Below are 22,534 nucleotides of genomic sequence, written 5' to 3'. Positions count from 1 at the left end.
AGGTACGAACATTTTTCACGCCATTTGAAGCCATTCGAGTGACTACTTTGTGTCTTCGAGAAGAGCAGAGGAAGATTCGCGATGAATTAACCATGCAGACTGCAACATGTATACATGTATAAGCTAAGTTTGAGGAGAGGATGAATTCAGACGAATGGTTTTTAGGCGAAACTCCGAGTCTCCAAACTCTGTTATTTCAGAAGGAACAGGTGTGAAAGACGTCTGGGTTGGAACTGTTGCGGTATTTCGTAATTAGTGACACTTATTTTCCGCAGAGTCGAAAGCTGAATTTTGGCGCTTCTGTTTCCGCTCCTGATCATTAGGTCAAAATAAAAGTCCCCCGCGGTTCTGCGCCTGATTGCGCTTTGTAAGATCTCTATGGCGATTTCCCTCGGTCAGCTTGATTCGCTTACGACTTTTAACGACACCTTGAAAAATGTGTAGAATCTCCGAAGGAATCCAATGAAATATGACAAAAGTGTCCGGAGTTTGTTTTGGACGTGGACTACTTGCAGATGAATTATAAAACAGTTTTTCGCGCCTTTTCTTATCTCGTTGTCACATCTCCCGCATCGTCAATATTCATCTGTTATGTTATAGTTGGCATAATACTCAACTTGATAGCCGTATCTGATTAAGTTGTAGATTAATGACCAGTCGGTAATAATACGACAACGCAAATGTCGATCTCTCTCGTATCGAGTAACACGAAAACAACACGCTTTTGCTCCGACTTGGAGAGGGAAAATGCGAACGCGATTTTTACAACAGTAAATATTCTTGGAAGTTATTTTCAAGGCTCTCATTGAAACAGAGTCAGCAAACAAACTGCACCCATAATAAACTCTCTTTGGCTCATAGTTCGAGGGAATCAGTGCGTGAGCGTCGGCCGATCCTTTTCTCAAATTGTGCGTAGAAAATACAGTCGAAAATACATTGGAATCGTGGATGCGTGTAAATTTGTCAGCGCGTCTATTGACGTCAGGAAGTTCTTGCCTTACGGCCGCGATTCCATCTGTGTACGGAGGGAAAAACAGAGAGAGAGAGAGAAGAAAATCCAAAGGAATTTGTATGATAATTTATTTGTCATTGTGTCGTCCGGAGTCCAGTCATAATTACGCGAGCGAGCCGCGATTCGTCTAGACCGGATATATTATATGCGCGCATATTCGAATTGATAATTTCGAAGAGAAAATCACACCCTCGCATGAATAGTTGATGAGTTTCGCGTTTACGAATCGAAAAATCTCTCATCTTCAATCCATTTTCGGAGTCATCCGCTCGGCTATAAATAATAATGATAATATATTTCAAATTTGTATTACATATGCGCGTTGATTCGTATTTTACCGTATGACTAATCGACGCGTAATGAACGGACGGTGATTGTACACCTTCATCGAAACACGCCTTTATTATATACTCATGGTCACTAAACACGTGCCGACACGTAGCTTTACCTCAACACCATAAGCCGCGTCATGCGGCAATAATTCCTATGCAAAGAGTGCGGCTACTAGGAGAGCTGAATTCTCGGAAAAACTGGAAGGAGCCAAGAGAAGAAGGAAATCGCAGATCGATCGCAGATGGTGAATTCCAATGATTCGTGCCGCGATCGATACACGCTTCACTTCAGCATGCGTTATCATTTCGAATAAACTGCTCTCGTTTCGATAATATATTAAAGCGCCGGGTTAAAACTATCCTCAGGGTGTCCGCGTATTTGGAAAATCTGTTAATGTCAGGGTATTTAAAGGGGGTCATGGAAAACCTGGGATTGTCAGGTGATTTTTAATTTGGTCATGGAAAAAATTGTTAAAACATCAGTTTTCTATCGTGGGAATTAGAAATAAGATTTTGAGGTAAAAATATTCCTTTTTTTCGTCAAGCAAAGAAATCGGCTTAAACTAACTGTTTTGTACATTTTATTTTTCTTCAATTCGAATTGAATCTGAACCTAATATAGAGTTAAAAACCTAAAAATATCATGTGATTATCTCCCAAAAATATGACCACCCTATATACCAGTGTCGTTAGACTCGCGATAGTAAAAAAAAAGAGAATAAACGGATTATAGGAAGTAGTAGCAGAGAGCTGAGGTGTGCCCTGATTTTTTCTCGTCCCGCATGGCTCGACCGGAAACCCGACGACTCGATCCTGCAGATCCGGCAGAAAACGGCAACTGGATCTTACTGAATATAGGAAAGGGATTTGTGTCGATTTCTATCTCTCTGCACCAGCAGGATATACGCCGCGTATGTGTGCAATCTGAATCGAATGCATTATAGAACCCGAGTGGAGGCTTCTCGCCTCACGTTCTTCTCATTTCAAACACGACGAGACGACGTATCGAAATACATCCTACATATATTGTAATATGCACGAGCCTTCGGGAAAGGGCAGCGATTTCGAGGTAATCGAAAAAAAAATCAAAAATCGATTATTTTCGGTGATTCTTTAATGGTCGAGTGTGAGCTCTGGGTGCTTCGCAGCTACGCGACTGCATCCAGCGAGCATTGATGTCTCCCGTTTGGTAACGAGAATTAAGTCTTCGAAACGAGCGATCGACCAGCAGCCCCCACCAGACTCGGGTCGTTTGGAGATTGGTTGGAATTATTGCCAATTTACGACCACCGCAAATGCCACACGTATCGAACCGCATGGCACTTGTACGTATATCGAACATGTATTACCGTGTACCCTAATCGTTCCATGAATAATTATATTCCCAGCCATTAGACGCATATAGGTATGTAGGTATATTGTAGTTAAGATTGCGAATTTCGAGAAGTGAAGTTTGTATAAAGCGCACGCGGCGAATCGTGTTTATTTAACGACACATTTTTAGAATATATTTACGTTATCGTTCTCAGACTCGCGTGCGGACATTTTACCATATAAATGTAGAATTTATAACTCGATCGTGCAGGGCTATTCGACGAATGATTAATCGATCCGTGCTCACGCGTCTCTGCCTGTGAAATTCTTCGTTCGCAATCAGATTACGCAATTCTGGCTCGCCTTTGATCCGTATAACTCGATGAACGAGATTCCAAACAATCCTGTCGGTTGTTAGATTTTCGTTATTATTGTAACATTGCTGCGAAACATCGCGTGCCGTGGTTATATTTTGGCACAATATGTGCCGGGGTTTCGACACGTTGTGAAAGACTTGATAAAACTTTGAAACGCCCGCAATTATATACGAGCAGGGAAAACAAAAAAAAAAATGAGATAATTTTTCTGCGTAACAGGTATTTCAGGCCCACGTTTATCTCGATCGGAATATTTATTTTCTTTCCGTAACTCGGTAGATGAAATCTTACAGTCCGCTCGATCAAATCCTGCGATCATTACAGTTATAGCCGTTCGTTGACTCATCGGTGTCACGATCCGCTCAAACGATCCTCGGCTTCCGTCTTGCGATTGCGAATATATGCCGAGGGATGATGATGGCTTATAGTTAGCCGCGGGGTGCCGAGCTACGCCTGCGTAAAAGAAATTTCTAACATCGATGACGTCATCGATTCAAAATTCAAATTCAAAGTTCGCGGAGGTGTTCACCAGGCGAGTGACATAATTTTTTCTGTCATCCGTACCAGGCTCGTATCGTTATAAGTAGGTGGACCGGGTGACGAGAAAGGCTCTGTGCCTCTCTAAACCCGCGGAGTTCTTTTCATCCGCTAAGGATACAGACGTATATCTATTCGTATATCGAGCGGAGATCCTTCTTTAGACGAGTAGAAGCGAAGCGACAGGCTGAAAATTAATTGAAATCTGTACCTACTCGCGTAGAGGCGCTGAACGAGACTTTTTAGCGAACGCGAATGCTTACCGGTCATAGCAGAGAAATCTCGCTTATTATTAGGCGTAATATAAAATTTTGTTTTTTAATATTTTCGCAGTTGACACACTCCTCGAATCATACCTTATGTACTCCCGCGGCTCTAGACTGCCTATTATAATTGCGATTCTACGCTCGTTTCACGTGTTGCGCAATTCTGTTTGTGTATCCAGCACTCTCGGCCGGTGCGTATGGTATAATAATAAGTGATCATTCTTCAACGCCGAGGAGAATGAATATAATATTGCGATTTTCAACATGCAGGCGTACGATGATATATCACGGCGAGCCAAGTTTCTCGGTCGGCAACTCTAAACTACTTTTAACAACGTCGCTCTCGAGGATCGTACGTCCGAGTTATTGAGTCGAACCGATCGATCAGCCCTGATAACTTGCCCAGTGATCGAATTGCGGGTAGAATGAGGACCCCACAACGCGAATGCATCGACCCAACGCTTTATTATCCGCAGCTACGCAAAATGACAAAATAAAAAAAAAAAAACTTGTCCCCGCTGTGTGGCGCAAAATTCTGCATTTGCAATTCTCGCTGGTCGAAACACTCCGAACTCCGCGGAGGCTGACGGCGAACATTTAGCGACAAGTGGGTGTCGCTACTTTCACCATTACATTATTATGCCTACGAACGGCTACCCGATTCTGCACGTGTAACGGTACGCCGTTTTATCCTAATTCGCGAGTTTTCGCCGTGCGTTGCGTGTGTGCGGGGATCGTTATCCTCATGTTTTACTCGGTTTTCTCTCCTCTCGTCGTCCTCGCCAATTTGGGCCTTGACTTTTAGTCCGATCTGTGGGAATTCAATTAAGACAGATGCGGACGCCTTGGAAGCGCAGGCTTGGTATTTGAATTAATTGAAATGAGGAATGACGCAGGATATTTCGAAAACTTTGAAAAAACTGTCTGCTCTTAAATGTTGGTATTATCCGCTTGCAATTATTACAACAGCTACGTCATAATCTGTCGAGTATTTTAGTATAAACTTTATACTTCATAAATAACTTTTACGTTTCATTCATACGTGTGTGTGTATATACATACGTATGTACACCTTATACCGTGAAATTAAAATGGTATAATTTTTGTCTCCAGTTGTCGTTTTAATGTCTGAAATTTACGCGTTTCGATCAGGTTTGCCCCGAGAGAACTTGCAGCTGACGTTACGTTGAGAGTCTGTGTATAACAAATGTACGTTATATATAGCTGGATTTTAACGAACCTGTGCCGAGAATCCCTTTTTGCCGTTGACTCGCCAAGTCACGTAGAGATTAGGAAATCCGAGGATACGGTGTGCGTGGTGAAGAAAAATAAACAAATTATTTCAGGTCTCGTCGTATATAGTCGTATTTTAACGCAAACGAGCGCCACTAATGATCAAGCCAAGTTGAACCGGCTTTCGCGCCGCGGATCTGCAATCGTTCGCATAAATTATTGTTATATTGTTTGGACAAAATTAAATTTTCGCTCTATAAAACAACGATCTTTAACACCTGCTGACAACGCCCGGTTCAACCGTCTCACGTCTGTCCGATGGTTTTACATTTTTCACCAGATTTACCTTCCAGTCTCTCTCGGAGTTTTTATTCATTTCTGTCCTTCCATTTTGCTTTTTTCTCTCGCTCAAATCTGACCTTTTTGTTGCATTTGCACACCGACAACGCAAATATACGTACGCATATGCGTATGCGTGTAGTGTAAAATATATATAATGATCTGTGTTCCGGTTAAGCCGCGTGGCCTCGAGTTCGCGAATATACGTGGGTAATAATTGGCAAGTGAAGTCTGCAGTCAGTGACTCAATTAGGTCTCTCGCCTCGTCGTTGTCTGTTTTTCACCTGGGTGCGAAATACGTTCGCATGCGCGATTTAGAGAACGGTCGCTAATAATCGGTATCGCGTCGCCGTGCAAATTCCACCTTAGCTTTGCGAATTTCGTTGACAATTTAACAAACTACAAGTAACAAGTCTATTTGCAGAGGATCGTGATTATATCGCCATTTGCAAAATTTGACCAAACTCTTAGCGACTCCATTTGTGCGGTAAATAAATAATTTGACCTCATTCCAGCTCTATTCATATGAAATAATTGTACGTTAAATCAATGCCGATTCGAGGCTTTTGACCGCTGCAGAGGGAATCAGTCTCACCGACGTGGCAGAAGGATCGAGGAACAAACGGTGGACACGGTGAACGACGAGAGAATACGAAATTGATCGCCGGAGAGTCTTTGCGGAATACTAGATCAGCCGGAGTTGGTCAATGCGCTGTGGGCAGCTTTTTCACTCGCAAAACTATGAAGCCGCGTATTATGTAGCGCCGCGCGTCGTTTAGAAATTCGCGAAGGCGTCGACAAGCGGGTCGGACGCTGCGTGTGCTATACCTTGTACCTTATAACTTATACTTTGTACCTACATTTGCGGTACGGCACGACGAATTATTCGCGCTGATGGCACCGATTGCGAAGAAATATTTCACGAGAGTTTGTAACTCGCTTTACGACACGGGCTGCATATTCTGATAATTTCTTTAAACGCGACGAGTGTTTTCTCCGAAATTATCATTCGTTTTTCCCTGTTATGTGCATAGGTATATGTACGTATATTCGCTCCAAACCTCCGCGGTTGCATTATCCCGTGAAACTCCGGAGAACTTGCGGAAATGTCAATTATCCACGGAACAGCGCCTAGAGAATTATTATTATACGCGGTGCAGTACCGGTAGAAACTTTAGTGTTGTACCAGAAAATAATGTAACATTTCTAAATGGACAATAATAAACGACGTTGCTTAAATATATATATATACATATATATGGTCATCGTAACGCGTATACGCAGAACGTTCCGCCAAAATCTTATTCCATTCTATACTATCATCCGATTTCGCCAAATCCCTCTTTCTCATTAATGCACAGACATTAAAACTGCTGTCGCTGAATTTATCCGCGTTTCACACGTCTCTCCGATTCCTCGGATTCATTGCCCGGCTATCGGCTTCAAGACGTGCGCCAATGCGGGGCTTTGAACGACGGTTATCACCAGGTCGTTCAGGGCCGTGACAAAGGTCGCCGGTATCGCCATACGACTGCATTTTTCACCTCGCGGAAAGCACCCGATGCGTAACGACATTCGGAATATTTACATTGACTTTTTTCACTCAACGATGAAATGTATACCGTATTTATACATATATTTTTAAACCGTGGGTGGAATTCCTATTAATACCGAACACCTCGTTTGCCTTGTCTCGATTTTCGTATCCCAGCAGAGATTTGCCGATGATTCTCATACCAACAACTCGATACTCGGTTCGAAATATACGATCGGATCTTTCATCGTTTCACTTTTGACTGCAGCGCTTTTACAAACACTCCTTAAATCTTATTCGCCAAGTTTTCCACGTATATCGTAAACCACTCGTAGTAATAAGGTCGTAATATAGGTAATGATCGTAAAGTTCTTGAACACCGTGGCTGCTGATGCTGATGCCGCAATCACCATCAACTTAATACCTCCATGTGTCAGAAGTAAAACGGCGGAGAAGCGAACGGATATGCAAATATTGAGAAAAGTTTAGGTGATGGACTTGACGGGAAAGTAGGTAGAGCAGATACCTGCATTAGTACGCATGGATACAAATTGTTATACATCGAGTCGCATTGTTGTCCAGTTCGCGGATCTCAGCTCTCAACCTTCGGGGCAACCTTCTAACCACTTTGTTCTTTTGGTAGACTGGTTTCTTGGCGAATACATACGTACATGTGCATGGATTCGTATAATATGGCTGAATTGGTGAACCAGAACCGCATATAACTATTGTATACTTGTCAAGGTATGTATGTGTATAATCTCGACAGAAATTCCATTCCGAGATATTTTGCACAGGATTTATGTTAACAACTCTGATACACGTTATATAAACACCTTGCTCGTGATATTCGGAATAATTTTGCTAATTTAGTGCGAAATTTTCCAAGTATAATCGGCACTGTTCGATTTTCACCGATGAATAAAATAATAGATTTTTGCACATTAAGTCGTTGCTGTTTGTCATTTGATATTTTGCGAAAGCTAAAAAAGAAGAAAACATCATTGTCATATTTTGAAACATTCGTAATCGTCTTGTTATTGCCTGGAAAATTAACATACAAAACTCCGGGTGCTCAACTTTAATTGAGAAGTAAATGTCGATTTTTTTTTTATTTCACTCTTGGACCCCGTGACCCTCGCAACGGCGTTGCGCCTCGGTAGTCCGGGATGAATAACGATTATTCGAAAGGTGGAGAACATACGGTACTTATCTTACAGATACTCGATACATATAATCGGAGTACATGTAACGGAATTTCCTGCAAACGTCACGCGCTTGTACCGCGACACAGAGTGAGATGTATGGGCATACAGGTGTATACATATATATACCTACGTAGATACTCCCATGTGCATAAAAAGATGTCATGTATATATGTATATTTATGCATTCATACGTACAAGATATATTCAGTCACGCGACGAAGGACGCACACACGTGCAAAGTTGAACTTATCGCGTTAGCAATTTTGCAAATTTCGCCTCCTCTCCATCCAACCGCGTCATTCATCGTATCCCCCATGTTATGATGATTCATTGCAAAAGCGTGGGTTCGTATTTTGGTAGTGATCAAGCACCGTCTGCCACAATTCAATCTGTCGTTGACCCTTCCGTTCCTCCAATTCTTTGATCGCATTCAATCTGCAAATAATGGAATCAATCGAATTCAATCTCGAGTGCAGACGGTCGGATTTCCGCGTGGTTCACATACGGAATTTATGTACCACGTATAGACTACTGAAACATTTAATTAAAAAAATTAATCGTCGATATAACTGAATTGCAATTCAACGACGCTCGACATCTTTAACATTCTGTCAAATGCAATATCGCAGTGTATTCTACATCACGTATTGCACGGTGTGTTTAACATAATGGTCCAGACTAAAGGAGAGCGGACTCGGTGACCGGCGACGCTATTTCCGGTTGGACGTTCCGTCTTTGCTGTAAAGATGTTCGAGTCGACGCGAAACGGTGAAACCGTTTCTCCGGCGATGACCTAGCCTGACCCGAGAATTCTCTACATCTTCATCTCTCGTTTTTTCCTCTCCTTCCATTCCTCTCTCTCTCACTCTCTCTCTCTCTCTCTTGGCCCCGCAGCCCTGCGACTAGCGCGGTAGCTCGTCCGACCGCCACCTCCCACGATGCGGCCTTGTGGCCCAGTGCTGGCACCTTTTTCGTCAGGGAGGACCAGCCCGGTGACCCACACCGCGAGTGGGCGCGACGCTGTTACTTTATGCCAATTATAATTGCTTTCGAGACGATTTTTTTGCAACGAGTAGTCGGGCGTATACATTGTATCATAATTTATGCAGGTACGAAGGTGCCCTCGATATCATGTATTTTCTCCAAGAGGCGTTGTTATTTATCGACGTATAGACGTTTTATTTATTCATTGGATTATTTTATTTTTATTCATGTATTTTATTTTTTCTTTCTTTTTTTTTTCTTGTTTTGTTCATTCATTGAGAGGGCGAGGGGCTCGGATTTCATTTTTGGATGTCGTCATCTTTTCCATGTAATTTAATGTAAGCAGCACCGTCCTGTCATACCTTTTGCAATTTACATCTGACGAACCAATCGCGCACGGTTTCTTTTCGGTACGTTATAAGAGAAGAAGAAAGAGAAAGAGAGAGAGAGAGAGAGGGGTAAAGATACGTACGTCTATTTACTCGCCTGCAAGAAAAACACCCTGTCAAAAAAATACCTTATAATCGGTCTACGTATATTTTTTCTTTTTCTATTATTGTTAAATTTTACGTAGGTATAGGTACTACAATGGGCATAAATGACATACCTACGTCAATTTGACACAATTGAAGTTAGAATTAGTGATTTTAATTACTCTTTTTGTATGTAGAAATTTTGACACGGGATGTACAGGTTAAATTTAACTTAAAACTGTTGGTGGACCGTTTCTATACGAGTAGGTTGTTGTTGTTTTTTTATTCTCTTTTATTTTCTATCAAACATCATTATATCATTCTCGTTACCTCGGTCGTTCCTACCTGGAATGTTCATCCGAAGGTAAAACCGATTAAATTCAATTGTCACGTATACCGTGCGGTTGTTAGCACCCGTAATCATCGCGTCTAAACAATTCTCACGTCAAAAGTGAGCACAAACATGTCAAGCAGATTATTCTCCGTCGCTCCTTTTTTCCGCATAAAGTACGCGCGAAACTGATTGTCTATGAGTGAAAAAATAAATCTCCAGGCAGGAATTTATTCGCAATAAACTGATAATACAATCATTGAAAGGAGAACTGATTTTTCTTTCTCCAACGTAAATCCGACCCTAAAAACGATCCGAATCCAGCGTTTCCTCAACTTTACCGCTACGTGAACACTCACTTACTCATTCATGAGAACTGGTTTCATCTTGAAACTTCCGTCATTATAATGATTGCAGATTAACGATTAATCGCTTCATCAATCGCCGAAGCTGCATTTACAACATAAACATACGGGGTCCGGGTTATCCGTGCAATTTTAAAAACAGTCGAGCCGCTTTCCGAGGCTTGTAGTCGTGACTGGGCATGCATTAATCGAGCTAATAAGCAGCTTCCGTCATCTATGAATCAACGCGGGAGCTGAACAGCCTTAAGTACTTCCACCACCCCGCGCGCACGTCCAGAAAGTGGTCAAACACCAAACCAGCACGACTCTTGGCTAATTACGCTAATTACTCTCTCGGCTTGACTCAATCCTCTGAAAGACACTCGATATTCTGACCCGCAACATCTATGTATAGGTAACCGAGGGGCAAATGATTCGCTACATTGTTGTATCAATAGGTTTGTGAATCAATTGTAATTGACTAGAATCAATGAGAATCAACTGAATTATCGAAAATTAACTGAGAAATAACTGAATTATGGAAAATTAAGTCAAATTGATTCGAATTAGTTTGGATTCGTGTCAGAATTACGTGTCTACGGAGAAAAAAAAATTAAACTGAAATGCAAAAATTAGAGTGAATTAAAAAAAATTGTCCGAATTAAAAAAATTGTTTCCGATTGAATGATTTTACTTTTAATTAATTCAACTCAAGAAATTATTGCATCACTGAAATCACGAGTCGTTTCACCGTCGTGTATAACGCGTCGACGTGATTCGTTATCGCTAATTTCCTCGCTGTGTAAGTAAGTATGAGTATGTATAATGTGAAAGTATAAAGCTCGCGCAGCTCTTTTACTCATCCGCGCGTCGTTATCAATGAAGAAGAAGAAGAAGAAGAATAAAAAGGCTGTATTGCAGCTCTGACTAAACCTTACGAAACGGTTCAGACCTGGGTCGTAGTCTCGGGTCGTTGACTTTCTCGCTGCTCGACTTATCGCCAATCGCGATCATTGCGCGACCCGATGCATCATGGGGTAGGTAGGTATGACATGTATAGCTTCGTTCGAATCGATTCAGTTTTGCACACACGTATATATATACACTAGGTATCAATACAGGGGTAGGGTTAAAATTTCGAATTTGACGAGTTCCTAAAAGCGCCAATTTCCGCTTTTTTCGGGGCTAAACTTCAAGTAAAGAAATCAAACTTCGACGAAACATCAAATTGAAAGTGCGAAAATGAGAAAATTGAAAAACCTGAAGCATCGATATTCGGAATGATCGAAGATTTTTAGTTCTGTGAAATTCTGGCTCGCTGAAATTTCACCACTTTGATCTTTCTTTGTTTTGGATTTTCGATATTTTTACGTTCTGAATCTAGGTCATTCTGACTTTTTACACCCACTTGTTGAGTAAATTACGCCGTGTGAGTGTATTTTAAATTTCGGAATTATACTCTATCGTAACTTAAATTTTCGGAATCTCGCATTTCGGAACTTGAGCCGTCGGGTTTCCGACCATTCGAAACTTTTCTCTTTAGTAAAAGTTTGATTTCTTCAGTTCAACTTTTACCACAAAATAATTCGGAATTAGGTGCTTTCGGAATTCTGCAAATTCGGCACATCAAGAGCCCCTCTCCACGTAGGATCTGGCCGGATCGGTGGGCACGAATCGAACTTGCGAAATCCTCGTCGATCGATACACGTTACAATATCGTAGATCGTTCGACATCCGAAACAAGAGTACGGTAAAAAAAAAAAACGCCGCCATCAGATCTCCGCGAAGCTCTGAGTGGTGAGATAACGACCGGAAGAACCGTGGCATCCGGACTTCCTGCGATTCGTACACTTTTTTTTTGTCATGGTTCGGGTCTGTGCGACGCGTGTTCGTTATATATGTATGCATGTGTACATATCGACTTACGCAATCGTCGCAGAAAGCGTCCGATCAGCGCCTACGGCCAAAGTCGCGCGGTTCTGACGATCCGAGTCTCCGAATATTTTTGTTTAATTTTTTTTTTTCTCATTTTATGGTTTTTTTATACAACTTTTCTATAGGTATACTTTCACGGCTCGCTGCCTCTCGCCTCATCGGAATCGAGCTACTATACGCCGAATCGAATCTCACCCGGATGACTTCAAAGACGCAGATTATCAACGGATCCGTTCGCGTAAATCTAACTCGCGAAACGGTTGCAATTTGGACGGCGAACTTTTTTCCTTCGTATATATGGTAAAGCTTTATTATTGCACATCCATATATGTGAAGGAACGTGCAATCTATTTCAGCAGACATAAATAGATCGAATAAAACCGCATCAACCGCCGCGTTACGTATTCCGTACAGTTTTATAATTCTTATTTTATGCATTTTGTTTTTATCCGTTTTTTCGCCGCTGCAAAAATATTTTTAAAAAATTGTTTTTTTTTTAGTAAAAACATGTCAGCTTTTCCGAAGAAAAAAATTTTTTTCGTTTACGCTTGTAGAAAGCTGTTGAAATTGAGCTTGGAGTCTAAGAGACTGTCCAAATTTTGAAATTTTTTCAATATTTTCTTCGAAATTTTGCGAAAATTTCACTCTGTATACGGAATTTTTTAAGGTGGGATCTCTGTAAACACACGAGAAATAAAGTAACGAACAAGGATTGAAGAAAATCTTCAATTTGCAATTCAGTAATCATTCATTCGTGAAAATTTCGCTATCGGAACATTACGGAAGATATAATAGATCGAATATTCTCTTATAACAATACATGCTTAAAAGTGTTATTCAAGTTTACTTGGCAATGCGTATCGTACACAGACTGCATCAGCAGTCACCATGCGGTATAAGGTAACACTATATTGGCGGTTAACGGATTAGATACATGTCGACAGGCGAACCAGCACGCGAGGAGTTTATTGCAAAATTTAGTTCTCTGCAAATCGATTCGTCATACGTATACCTCTACAACATGCGTAAGTTCATATTATTGTATTATCTACGGTGTAAGTGTAATAAATATTGCGCTAGTGCACGCGTTACGTAACACGTCAGGTTAACGACGATGACTCATAATGAAAATCACGATTATTAATAGCATTTCTAGTCCGCGATCAGTGATTTAGAAAAAAGTACAAATAAATTATGTATAAAAAAAAAGGAACGAGATCGAGAGGCTTTCGGTATGTTTAACAAAAAAAGAGTTTACGTGCTTCCTTTGCACCTGATGGTATAATAACAGCCTGGTGTCCGGATTTCGTGTTCGTTAACTCGCTTATATTTATTCGGTTAATCAAAGCCGGTAATCTTTATCGTTAGAAAAAAAAATTTTGGACCACTAGTTTTTTCTGCGACGATAAACGATTGGGTCGTTTGATCTTCGTCGAGTTTTCGACTAGTTGAAACTCTCAGTTCATCGATTCGTCACCTGCGCGATTTTGAAGTATAAATAAGCATTATACGACACTCTTAGACGAGTGATAATATGACCGACTGCTTCAAACTTGAAGTGATGAAAAAATGATTGTTCACCTTAATTTCTACAGTGAACGTGGATGAGTCGATAGGAGCTGGTATTCTGACTCGATTCCTATGTCGTGCCTGCAATCTAAATTCACAATTGAACAATTTGCTAGATAATATTTCAATGCGGCGAAGGAGTTCCCCATGTTTAATACATCGCGTTGCGCCGTGTAGAGAAACGGGCATGGAGGCAGCATAGGTGTAAGGTATACATATACATACCTGCATGTACACATGTGTATACATATTGTATATACATATAAGCGTTGCGCGCACGCTCTCGGAATGGCAATTTTTCATTCATGCTGAAACGACTCGGCAATTTCTTGCAGATCCGACAACCACGACCAATCAAACCGCTTGGTTTTGACAACGAGTCGGCGATACGACATGCAGTTTAACGATGCCTTTCAGCTTGGCCGATCCACGCTGCGAGACCTCGATGCATCATTTATTATACCTACATACCGCAAATTCGTCACGATTCACGATTGAAAACTGTCGCGAAGGAGGAACAAATGTCGACTTCGATGACATTCGTCAAAGCGGATGTTTGCGAGATGTGGAAGGAGGGGTAAAGAGATTTCTACATTTTCCTACAGTCCTGTTTTCATTGCGCACAATTTATCGACCTAGTCTCGTAATTCGAGCGTAGGATATACCGAGTATGAAATTGGCTTACAATTTTAGTTATCACATGGAATAGTCGAGCTCGGTAGATAGTTTCTTCTTCTTCCTCAAGTGTACATTATACACCGCCTCGGCATCCCGGCTGCATACGTATGAGTGTCTATAGGTGGCCTTGGGCTTGCGTTACGTGACAAACGTGGCTCTCGAGCAAATTGACGGTTGTAAAGTGTATTAGGATATAATCTCTTGTGCGGCTTTGTTTTTAACCAACATATATAATGTAGGTGTATTTGCATAGTTTCACAGTTCCTCTCGTATTATACAAACGACGATTGTTCGGTGTGGCAGGATTAAACACTTATGGTCTCAGGATACGGGATTCCTGCCACTCTCCATCTCAAGATTCAGTCCACCGAATTTTCAACTCACACCCCCGACCTAAGGAGTCATGGGCAATCAGTCCAGACGCATTTTTATAAGCTTCTATACGTATATACTGCAACCAACGTGAATTGAACTCGTGTATTTCCATCGCCGCCGTATAAACCAGCTGCGGTTTGATACCTACGTCACATGCCTGCACAATTGGAACGTTTGATTGCTACTGACTCGCGTGTCGTCATCGCGCAGTTTTAAAATCAATTTGGCCTAATTGAGTAGCCGGGCAACGAGAATTATTTCCAGACTTTTATCGTACACCGTCTGTATCAGGCGAAGGAGATATGGAACGTATATAGCGACCACTGCATCTCTTGGCGAGCCGCATACCAAGATAGGGAATAAGACTCGTATATCTCGAGGAGGAGACAATGAGAGTGAGTGGTAAGTAAGGCAAGCGAGGAACGACGCCAGTACTCATCAAACGTCGTTTATACGTAATGGGACGGCAGATGTATGTGTAGAAACGATGAGGGAGGGAGGGGTGGGTGGGTTGGACACGTGTTGGAAGCGTCGCTGCAGTCTCTTGAGCGCATCGTAATTTCTTCTTCTGTGTTATTTTTTATTTATTTTTTTTTTTATTTCTCTTCTTTATTCATGCCGTTGCAGCACTCCGAAAGAAACAGGCTCTGAAAGTGACGTGTTGCGAAAGAAGGATTGTGACTTGTAATTGTAAAGGAGGAAACAACCGTATACTCTAATCGTTTAAATTATCGCAACAACACTCCGTGTAAGGCATTTACGTCGAAGAGCTTTTCAACGTTGCATATTGCTCAAATTGCGCACCGCACTTTGGTTGTCTACTCGTGGGATTGACTTTCGGTCGGGTTAATTAGTCCCCGATGATCCTTACCATCCTACCCATCGAATCGCTACCGCTCGTTCGCTCGCATCATCCACATTCATTCTGCCGGTGTGCAGGTCGCACAATCGCTGCTGAAGTTGACGGATTCCTTGACACGCGTTTCAACATACGCTTGGTTGGTAGCTACGTGATTTGTATTCGCAATGCATACCGTGACTCGATGTAGGCACACGGTCTTCGCTCGTGGTGAAACTCTCACGTAGCACAGGACAAAACTACCTAGATGTAGGTACTTGGAGAGCATCTGCAGTTGCCTCGTTCAGGGTACCCTGGCATTGTACGTGAGCGAATGCATGTTAGGATGAATCTTAATCGAATACGGTTTTTACTCACAATATACGGTACAGCGAGGGATAAAAATTAACCACGCGAAAACTGGCGCGTGCTCTCGCTTTATGGCCCTGTGATGGTGGTTGGAAAATTTTTTTGAGACGGTCCACTAATCACGAGACCGTTTCATCCGGTCGGAGAAAAAAAAAAAAAAAAAAATTCACCACCCACTTCACCAGCACACGACAAGTTGTGCACGGATCAGTAGTGCTCGAGGAATTACGCCGGCTGAACTCCGTTGAGTCGCGTCTAATTGCGATTAATTGTTTTTGCCTGTTAAGGACTAGGAAATAGCTAACCCCGTGGCAATATCAGGGAAGTGCGTGAAACATTGTCGACGTTGCGTAATCCTTGATGTACGGCCACACGTACGTACCTAAGCTGTTGGTTACACGTGTCTGCACCTACCTGCCCACCTTGAGCAACGCGGATAACGTACGTACCTGCAGTGAGATAATACTTTATGGCCGATGTTCGTCGCGTAGTTAGTTTCACGGAGGTATTTTATTTATTCCCATACCACCGACTTTTTCCCTGCGGTAAGGTAATTAATCCCTGTATATGGGCGCGGCGCCCATCGGTTACGTAACATAATTTCAGGCAGGTGCCGTATGCCCATAATGTAATCCTTCACCGCGAGCTTGACGGATTACCATAAAGTTGTTCCGTTGTCTTTGACTGTCAGCCACGTCCTCTCGAAGGCCAAGAATTATCACAGCGGGTGTGTTAGAAATAATTGCAGAGACTCGTCTCGGGTGTGTATCTTTCCGTACGAGAGGCTGGTCACCGTGTACGCAGCAGCCACCATATTACACCCATCAGACCGAAGATACGATCGGGATATTGGATTACGCTGAGTTGAAACTTTCCAAACTCTGTCCGGCACGCGCGGTAGCCGAGCTCCCTGCTTTGCACGGATACCAATCGACCGTTCGTATCTTCGTTCCGTCGCACACTTTATCCTCTGGCGAAAGGGAACTGAAGAAGATCACCAGGTTTTCCCTCGGGGTGATAATTACGCTCACTGGAGTCTGAGGTTACGGCGAAACGCGCGCGGGCAGAAGAAAGGCGAAAAAATTACGCGAGCAAAAAAGTGCTGTGAAATAATGAAGAAAATCACGTTTAGGCACAAAGGGCTCGGACTGTACGGTCATCCACCAGGATGCAGTTGATCGCTGTCTAACAATGACTCATTGAAGTAGGATACACCCTGGCTGCTGCTGTATATGTGTAAGCAAGCGAAGTCGAGTGGAGTGGAGCAGAGTCGAAGTACACCGCAACAACGTGCGCCAGACTGCAATTCAGGTTCCGCCTTAGGCTGCCATCTGATCAATGCGAAAACAAGCATCGCATTTCAACCGCGGTATGCCTCACGTTTTTACTTTTGGTGCGATTAAATGCACAATAAGTTTCTCAGACGAAAATAATACACCGTGCTCAATAACGTTTACTTTTTTTTCCTAATTTATCATTGTTGTTATTATTGCTTTTTTTTCGAGGTCTGATTTTCTTACATGACACACGCGTATTGCGTTTTATGCTGTATTATCGACGCGTTCAACGATCCGGGTTCATTGTCAGCTCAACTTTTGCTCATGCATCTTCTCGCTGTAATCTTCGGCACAGAGAATATATATACCTATATACTTTCGGAATACGCGATCATCTCACCTTGATGGCGAACCGTGTACTAAAATAAGTATCAATATGGTAAAGCTTGACAATTCTGATCATTCAACAAAGTGGTGGATCGGGGAAGTTGAAAAGCTCGGTTCTTCGAAGCCAATTGAAAAATATGAATGATATTTGGCAATGGTTCGAAATGTTTCAGCATATAATACGCGTCTGCACTTTGGACTTGGCAGAAGTAATCTGAAAATTTTTATTGCTTCACCATGTATATACTCCATGTTCGAATACCTTTGATACCGACCGCGGTTGTAATGATCTAGATTAGGGATCGGTTCGATTGGGTTGGGCTGGGTTGCGAGCCAATTAGTCTTGGACCGTGACCAATATGCAGCCACTGGCCACGCGTACTACGCGACTAACAGTGCGACTCATAAACGTGGAGTAATTTGTTCGCGGGTGAAGAAACGCCGTAAGTCAATCCTCTCTTCAGAAATGGTGATACAAAAAGAGAGAGAGAGAGAGAGAGAAATGAATCGAATAGTAAGCTGTTACGGACTCACAAACGTTGTTCGAAGATACCTTGGAAAGCAATCTCTCGGTGCTATTCTTTTCATTCCGCAATGTGTCAATGGGTATTTATACCGCTGTCTGTTCCTTGACAACGACTCGTTCTGTGTAGCAAACACAGTCGTTGCCTCATCGTGGTTTAACCCCATTGATAATCGATCTGCGACAAAGCACATTGTTGCGATATACTCGTGCGTATACATATATCTATACCATAGGTTGCTCGTTGGATGGGTGAGGCAGGATGTGCGCTTCTAGCCAACGGACCGTTCCGAGTGCACCGAGCACCGATGACGATGGATGACGGGTGTCCAGGTTCACGAAGACTTCCACCGAGGTCGGAACTCTCCCATTGTTTCTAATAACCGCAATTATCTAATCGTAAGCGGGGATACATCGAGAGGGGGGAAAGGGTGACTCGCGGGTAGAAAAACGGGAATATTATAAGCCTCAATTTAATCGAGCGAAAGCCGTTTGATGTTTTCATACCACCTAATCGCGGCGGCGAGCCGGATTTACCAAAGAATCGGAATTTATATTTGCATTTAAACAGCGTGACCGGTTAACTTCGTTGATATTTTTATTACCTTCCCCCCGCTGGTTCCCTATCTTTTTGATTATGCGTGCACACTAATTAGTATTATTTATATTGTGGCAGCAGATTATTTATATGTATTTACGTATATAGCGCAGGGCTTGCGTACCATTCTGATTGATACAACTCATACGCAGTGCAATAAACAATATACCTGTACGTCTTACGGTTAGGGAAAACTCAACGAAACTTGGAATTGACCGAAGAACATAGCTTATGATCTAGGTTCTCCAAAACAATAAGAGCCAAAAATTCCAAAGACTAGCGAACCTTTATTAACCTACCAATGTGTCCTTCGCAACAGCACGAGACCTCTTAAATCTCTTCCCAAAAAGGTTAGGCACGCACGTCCGAAGAAAGCACCCCCACCAATCAGAAGAAGTTAAAAACCAAAAGTATTTCTTTACCCTCTTACTCATACACGTTTTTAAACAATGATAATTAGAATATTCGCACCCCATTAACCATTAGCGAAGTCCTTACTACATCTAGAAGTAACATATTTCAGAATCTCGTAACCACGGATAGAAAAAATACGACTATCAAACAGAAAAGATCGACCATTGCACTGCAGTTTGAAATAAATCAGACACGCATTTTACTCCGCGTACCGTAACGTCGAAAATCCAAACTATTTCGACAAATTTAATTAGGCGTGGAAAGTGAGTGAAAATAGGACAGAAAACATTTTTGTCAATACATAACCCAACAATTATACTGCATTCACAAACTCCCAACAATTTACTATCTTGTTATTCTCCTGGCATGCATGTGGGGCCCCTGAAGCTTCAAACTGCTGGATTAAGTCCTGCAGCACGAGAGAAAAAGAATCAGAAAAAAATTACGAGAGTGAGAGGAACGGCGCATGAGAGCGCGAGAGAACCCGGCTGTATAATTATGCAATTTAGATTCAGGCTTACGATGCCGGTTTGGCTATATTAAATGCGACAGTGGGCGTTTGTTTGATGGAATATGTATGCATATATATATATTTATATATTTAACGAATCGTCCGAATATCGAGGCTTGATCCACTTCGTGCGATTCGAGTTAAATGTGAGAACCGACGGTGGGAATCGATACCTTTCAACTTTTCTTCTTCGATCCAACAGCTCGTTTTCTATTTTACTATTTTCGCGAGTAAGATTCGATCCACCTTTTCGTTACCTCCCTCAAATCGCGTAACAAACACCTGCGGTGTGCATTCGATTTCAACGGAAAGGCTGCAGCAGCTTGCCGCGTATATTTTTGTCCAAGAGGAAGATTCTGAGAAGTGAGAATGGAGAGTGGAGTAGATCAGTCTGACATCACCGTCGAGAAGTGCTGCCAAAGTTTATCTAAAACAAACACTGCGGGTTAAATCAGCTTACCGTGTCCCTTTTGACAGAGAGAAAAAGAGAAAGATAGAGGATAGATAGCCCAACCTCACGCAGCGCGTTAAACAGCCACTAAGATACGACTCGAGGATAGAATTACATCCACAATCTATGTGCATTCGACGTAAGAGACTGCGAGTTGCTGCCGCTGCTGCTGCTGCAGCTACACTTTTGAAAAAAAAAACTTCTACGGTCAGTTGAAAGTAATATTACAATTAGATACTCAGATGCGAATATCATTTGCATGTAATTACCCAGCTGCAAAGCTGCTTGAAACCTCTTCGTTGCGAATATATGTTCGGTAAACGGTCATCACTATACCTTTAGCACACCTTCACTCCAGCCAGTTTTCAGGAGTAAAAATCTGTGCATTCTGCATTCATCGTCAACGATTTCAAAGCCTAGGAACTGCGTGCTTGACCCTGTAGTTGGTGGCGTGGTCGTCGATAATATTGAAAATGAGCAGAAATCAAAGTTGAGGATTACCCGACTAAAAACCTTAGGTAAAAATATTTCAAACTCGCCACAAATTCACTGGAAATAAGGGCTTCACTCCATGCCGCAGGGGTACATAAATTAAGTAAAATCTGTACCGCGGTATCGAACATTCAGAAGAGATTTGAGAATAAACGCTACATGCTGGACCGGTGGCGATAGGTGAAGAAATTGTGGCTTTGGCAAGGTCCGTGGCCAAGGTGGCCAAGGTGGACGGCCTACCGTTCACTCTAAGCCGCTGCGCCCTGGACGTTATTGCGATGTAGCAGGAGGTCTAATGGGTCGAATTCTTTGTTGGCGAGAAGCTAGCCGATGTATAAAGGCTATTTGCGGATGCCAGAAGTTTGCGCCTCGGCAACGCTATCGTGAAGTAAGTCAAAACTGCACGGTGCGTTGCACAGCTGCAGCCGGAGGAGGCTTTCGACTCGTGACTGTTGTTCGAAAATCGTCTTCGCTGCTGCGCGAATTAACTTTCGCAAAAACACCTTGCGAGAATACGAATCAGGAACGGATTTGGCACAGTTTCAATCGCCTTTGTCAAACTCCGGCTTTACGCAGCTCGTTCGACCTCACTAATTCACCATTTTTGTTCCTCTTTCTGTTACAGTTGCCTGCCGTTTCCCCCGGACCCGTGTCCTCGGTTGTCGCTTCCGTTCTCCTCAAATTCAGGGTCTGTCGACCGAGGCTTTTGCTCGCCGGATCTCGGGCCGAAGTCGATCCGGCCGCAGACGTCGCTCTTCTTCACGGCGACGTCCTTCTGATCGAGGATTCTGCCCGGCAGTTCAACCCTATCGGAGGTGAGTTTCCGAAGACGAGTGAATTGGAGGGGAAAAACACGCCGAGAAGGGCGGATCACGTTTTCGCTTTACATCCCTTTCCGATTAATTTTTTTATTCATGCCTGGCTCACTGCCTTCCTCCCTGTGTAATTCTTCTCGGCACGTTTTGGACCAGTAGCACCGGTACAATGTTTCCACCACGATATACCGAACGTCATTGCCTCGAGCATGCGCGATACTTTCTCTGGTCTTCCGTGTGCATGTTTCGGCCCTTATACTCTCCGTATCAACGATTTGCAAAGTGGTTAAAGCTGCACGCGCGGTGCAGTTTGATAACCGCCATCGTTTCAGGAAAATTTTCTCCTCGGAAGATGCGGAATATCGAGTCCCTTTTATCGCTACCAGAGACGTGTCGCGGGTTGTTGAACCTTCCGCGAGAGAAAATCTTACTGCAATTTCCGAATTGTTCCGGAATCTCATTGGACCGATACAGTCAAGCTTGATCACTTTCTTACGAAACGCACAGCTCGAAGACCGCGTCGCGCGTCGCTTTTCCTCAAACGTAATTGTGGAATTATCGATCGTGGTAACAGTAGTAATTACGGCATTGTTGGATTCCATTTTCGAGACATATTTTTTGCCCTGATTTTCAGACACCGACAGGCGGTACAGAGCTACCGAGAAGCTGCTGCACGCTGAAGATGAATTCCGAGAGGCACTCTGCAGCGCTCGAGAATTGTACGCTAGGCACTTGGCTCGCAATCATCCCGAATTTCACGATGTCCTTTTTCAACCACTCGCCAATCTTGCTATTGTCAGTGCCGAGCTCTGTCGCAGGGTGAGTGAACATTTTTTGCATTATCAGCTCTAATTTCTCTTACGATCAGTTCCTTAATTCCTTTGACTAACCACTTTCGGCGATAAAAGTACACCACGCGTGATACGCGAAACAAGAGTTTTCTGTTGAAAACTCTTTCCTTCATCGCCAGCCGTGTATAAGCTACCGAATCGTTTCATCGAAGTGAACTGAATCGGGA

The 22,534-nt window shown here is 42.7% G+C and overlaps 1 protein-coding gene across 4 annotated transcripts in view; it reads left to right on the top strand.

The window, feature by feature from the left end:
* LOC124310129 (uncharacterized) overlaps nt 1-22,534 on the top strand; it is a 106,733-nt gene that overhangs the window by 11,786 nt on the left and 72,413 nt on the right. For all 4 annotated transcript variants that reach the window (XM_046773805.1, XM_046773806.1, XM_046773804.1 and 1 more), the window contains exons 2-3: nt 21,327-21,516; nt 22,151-22,335. In XM_046773805.1, the coding sequence (XP_046629761.1) occupies nt 21,327-21,516; nt 22,151-22,335 (375 nt within the window). The remainder of the gene's footprint in view (nt 1-21,326; nt 21,517-22,150; nt 22,336-22,534) is intronic.

This window comes from Neodiprion virginianus, chromosome 1, assembly GCF_021901495.1.
Source record: "Neodiprion virginianus isolate iyNeoVirg1 chromosome 1, iyNeoVirg1.1, whole genome shotgun sequence".
Classification (NCBI taxonomy): domain Eukaryota; kingdom Metazoa; phylum Arthropoda; class Insecta; order Hymenoptera; family Diprionidae; genus Neodiprion; species Neodiprion virginianus.
Note: the sequence above shows the minus strand (reverse complement) of the source record. Positions and strands in the feature narration are given on the sequence as shown.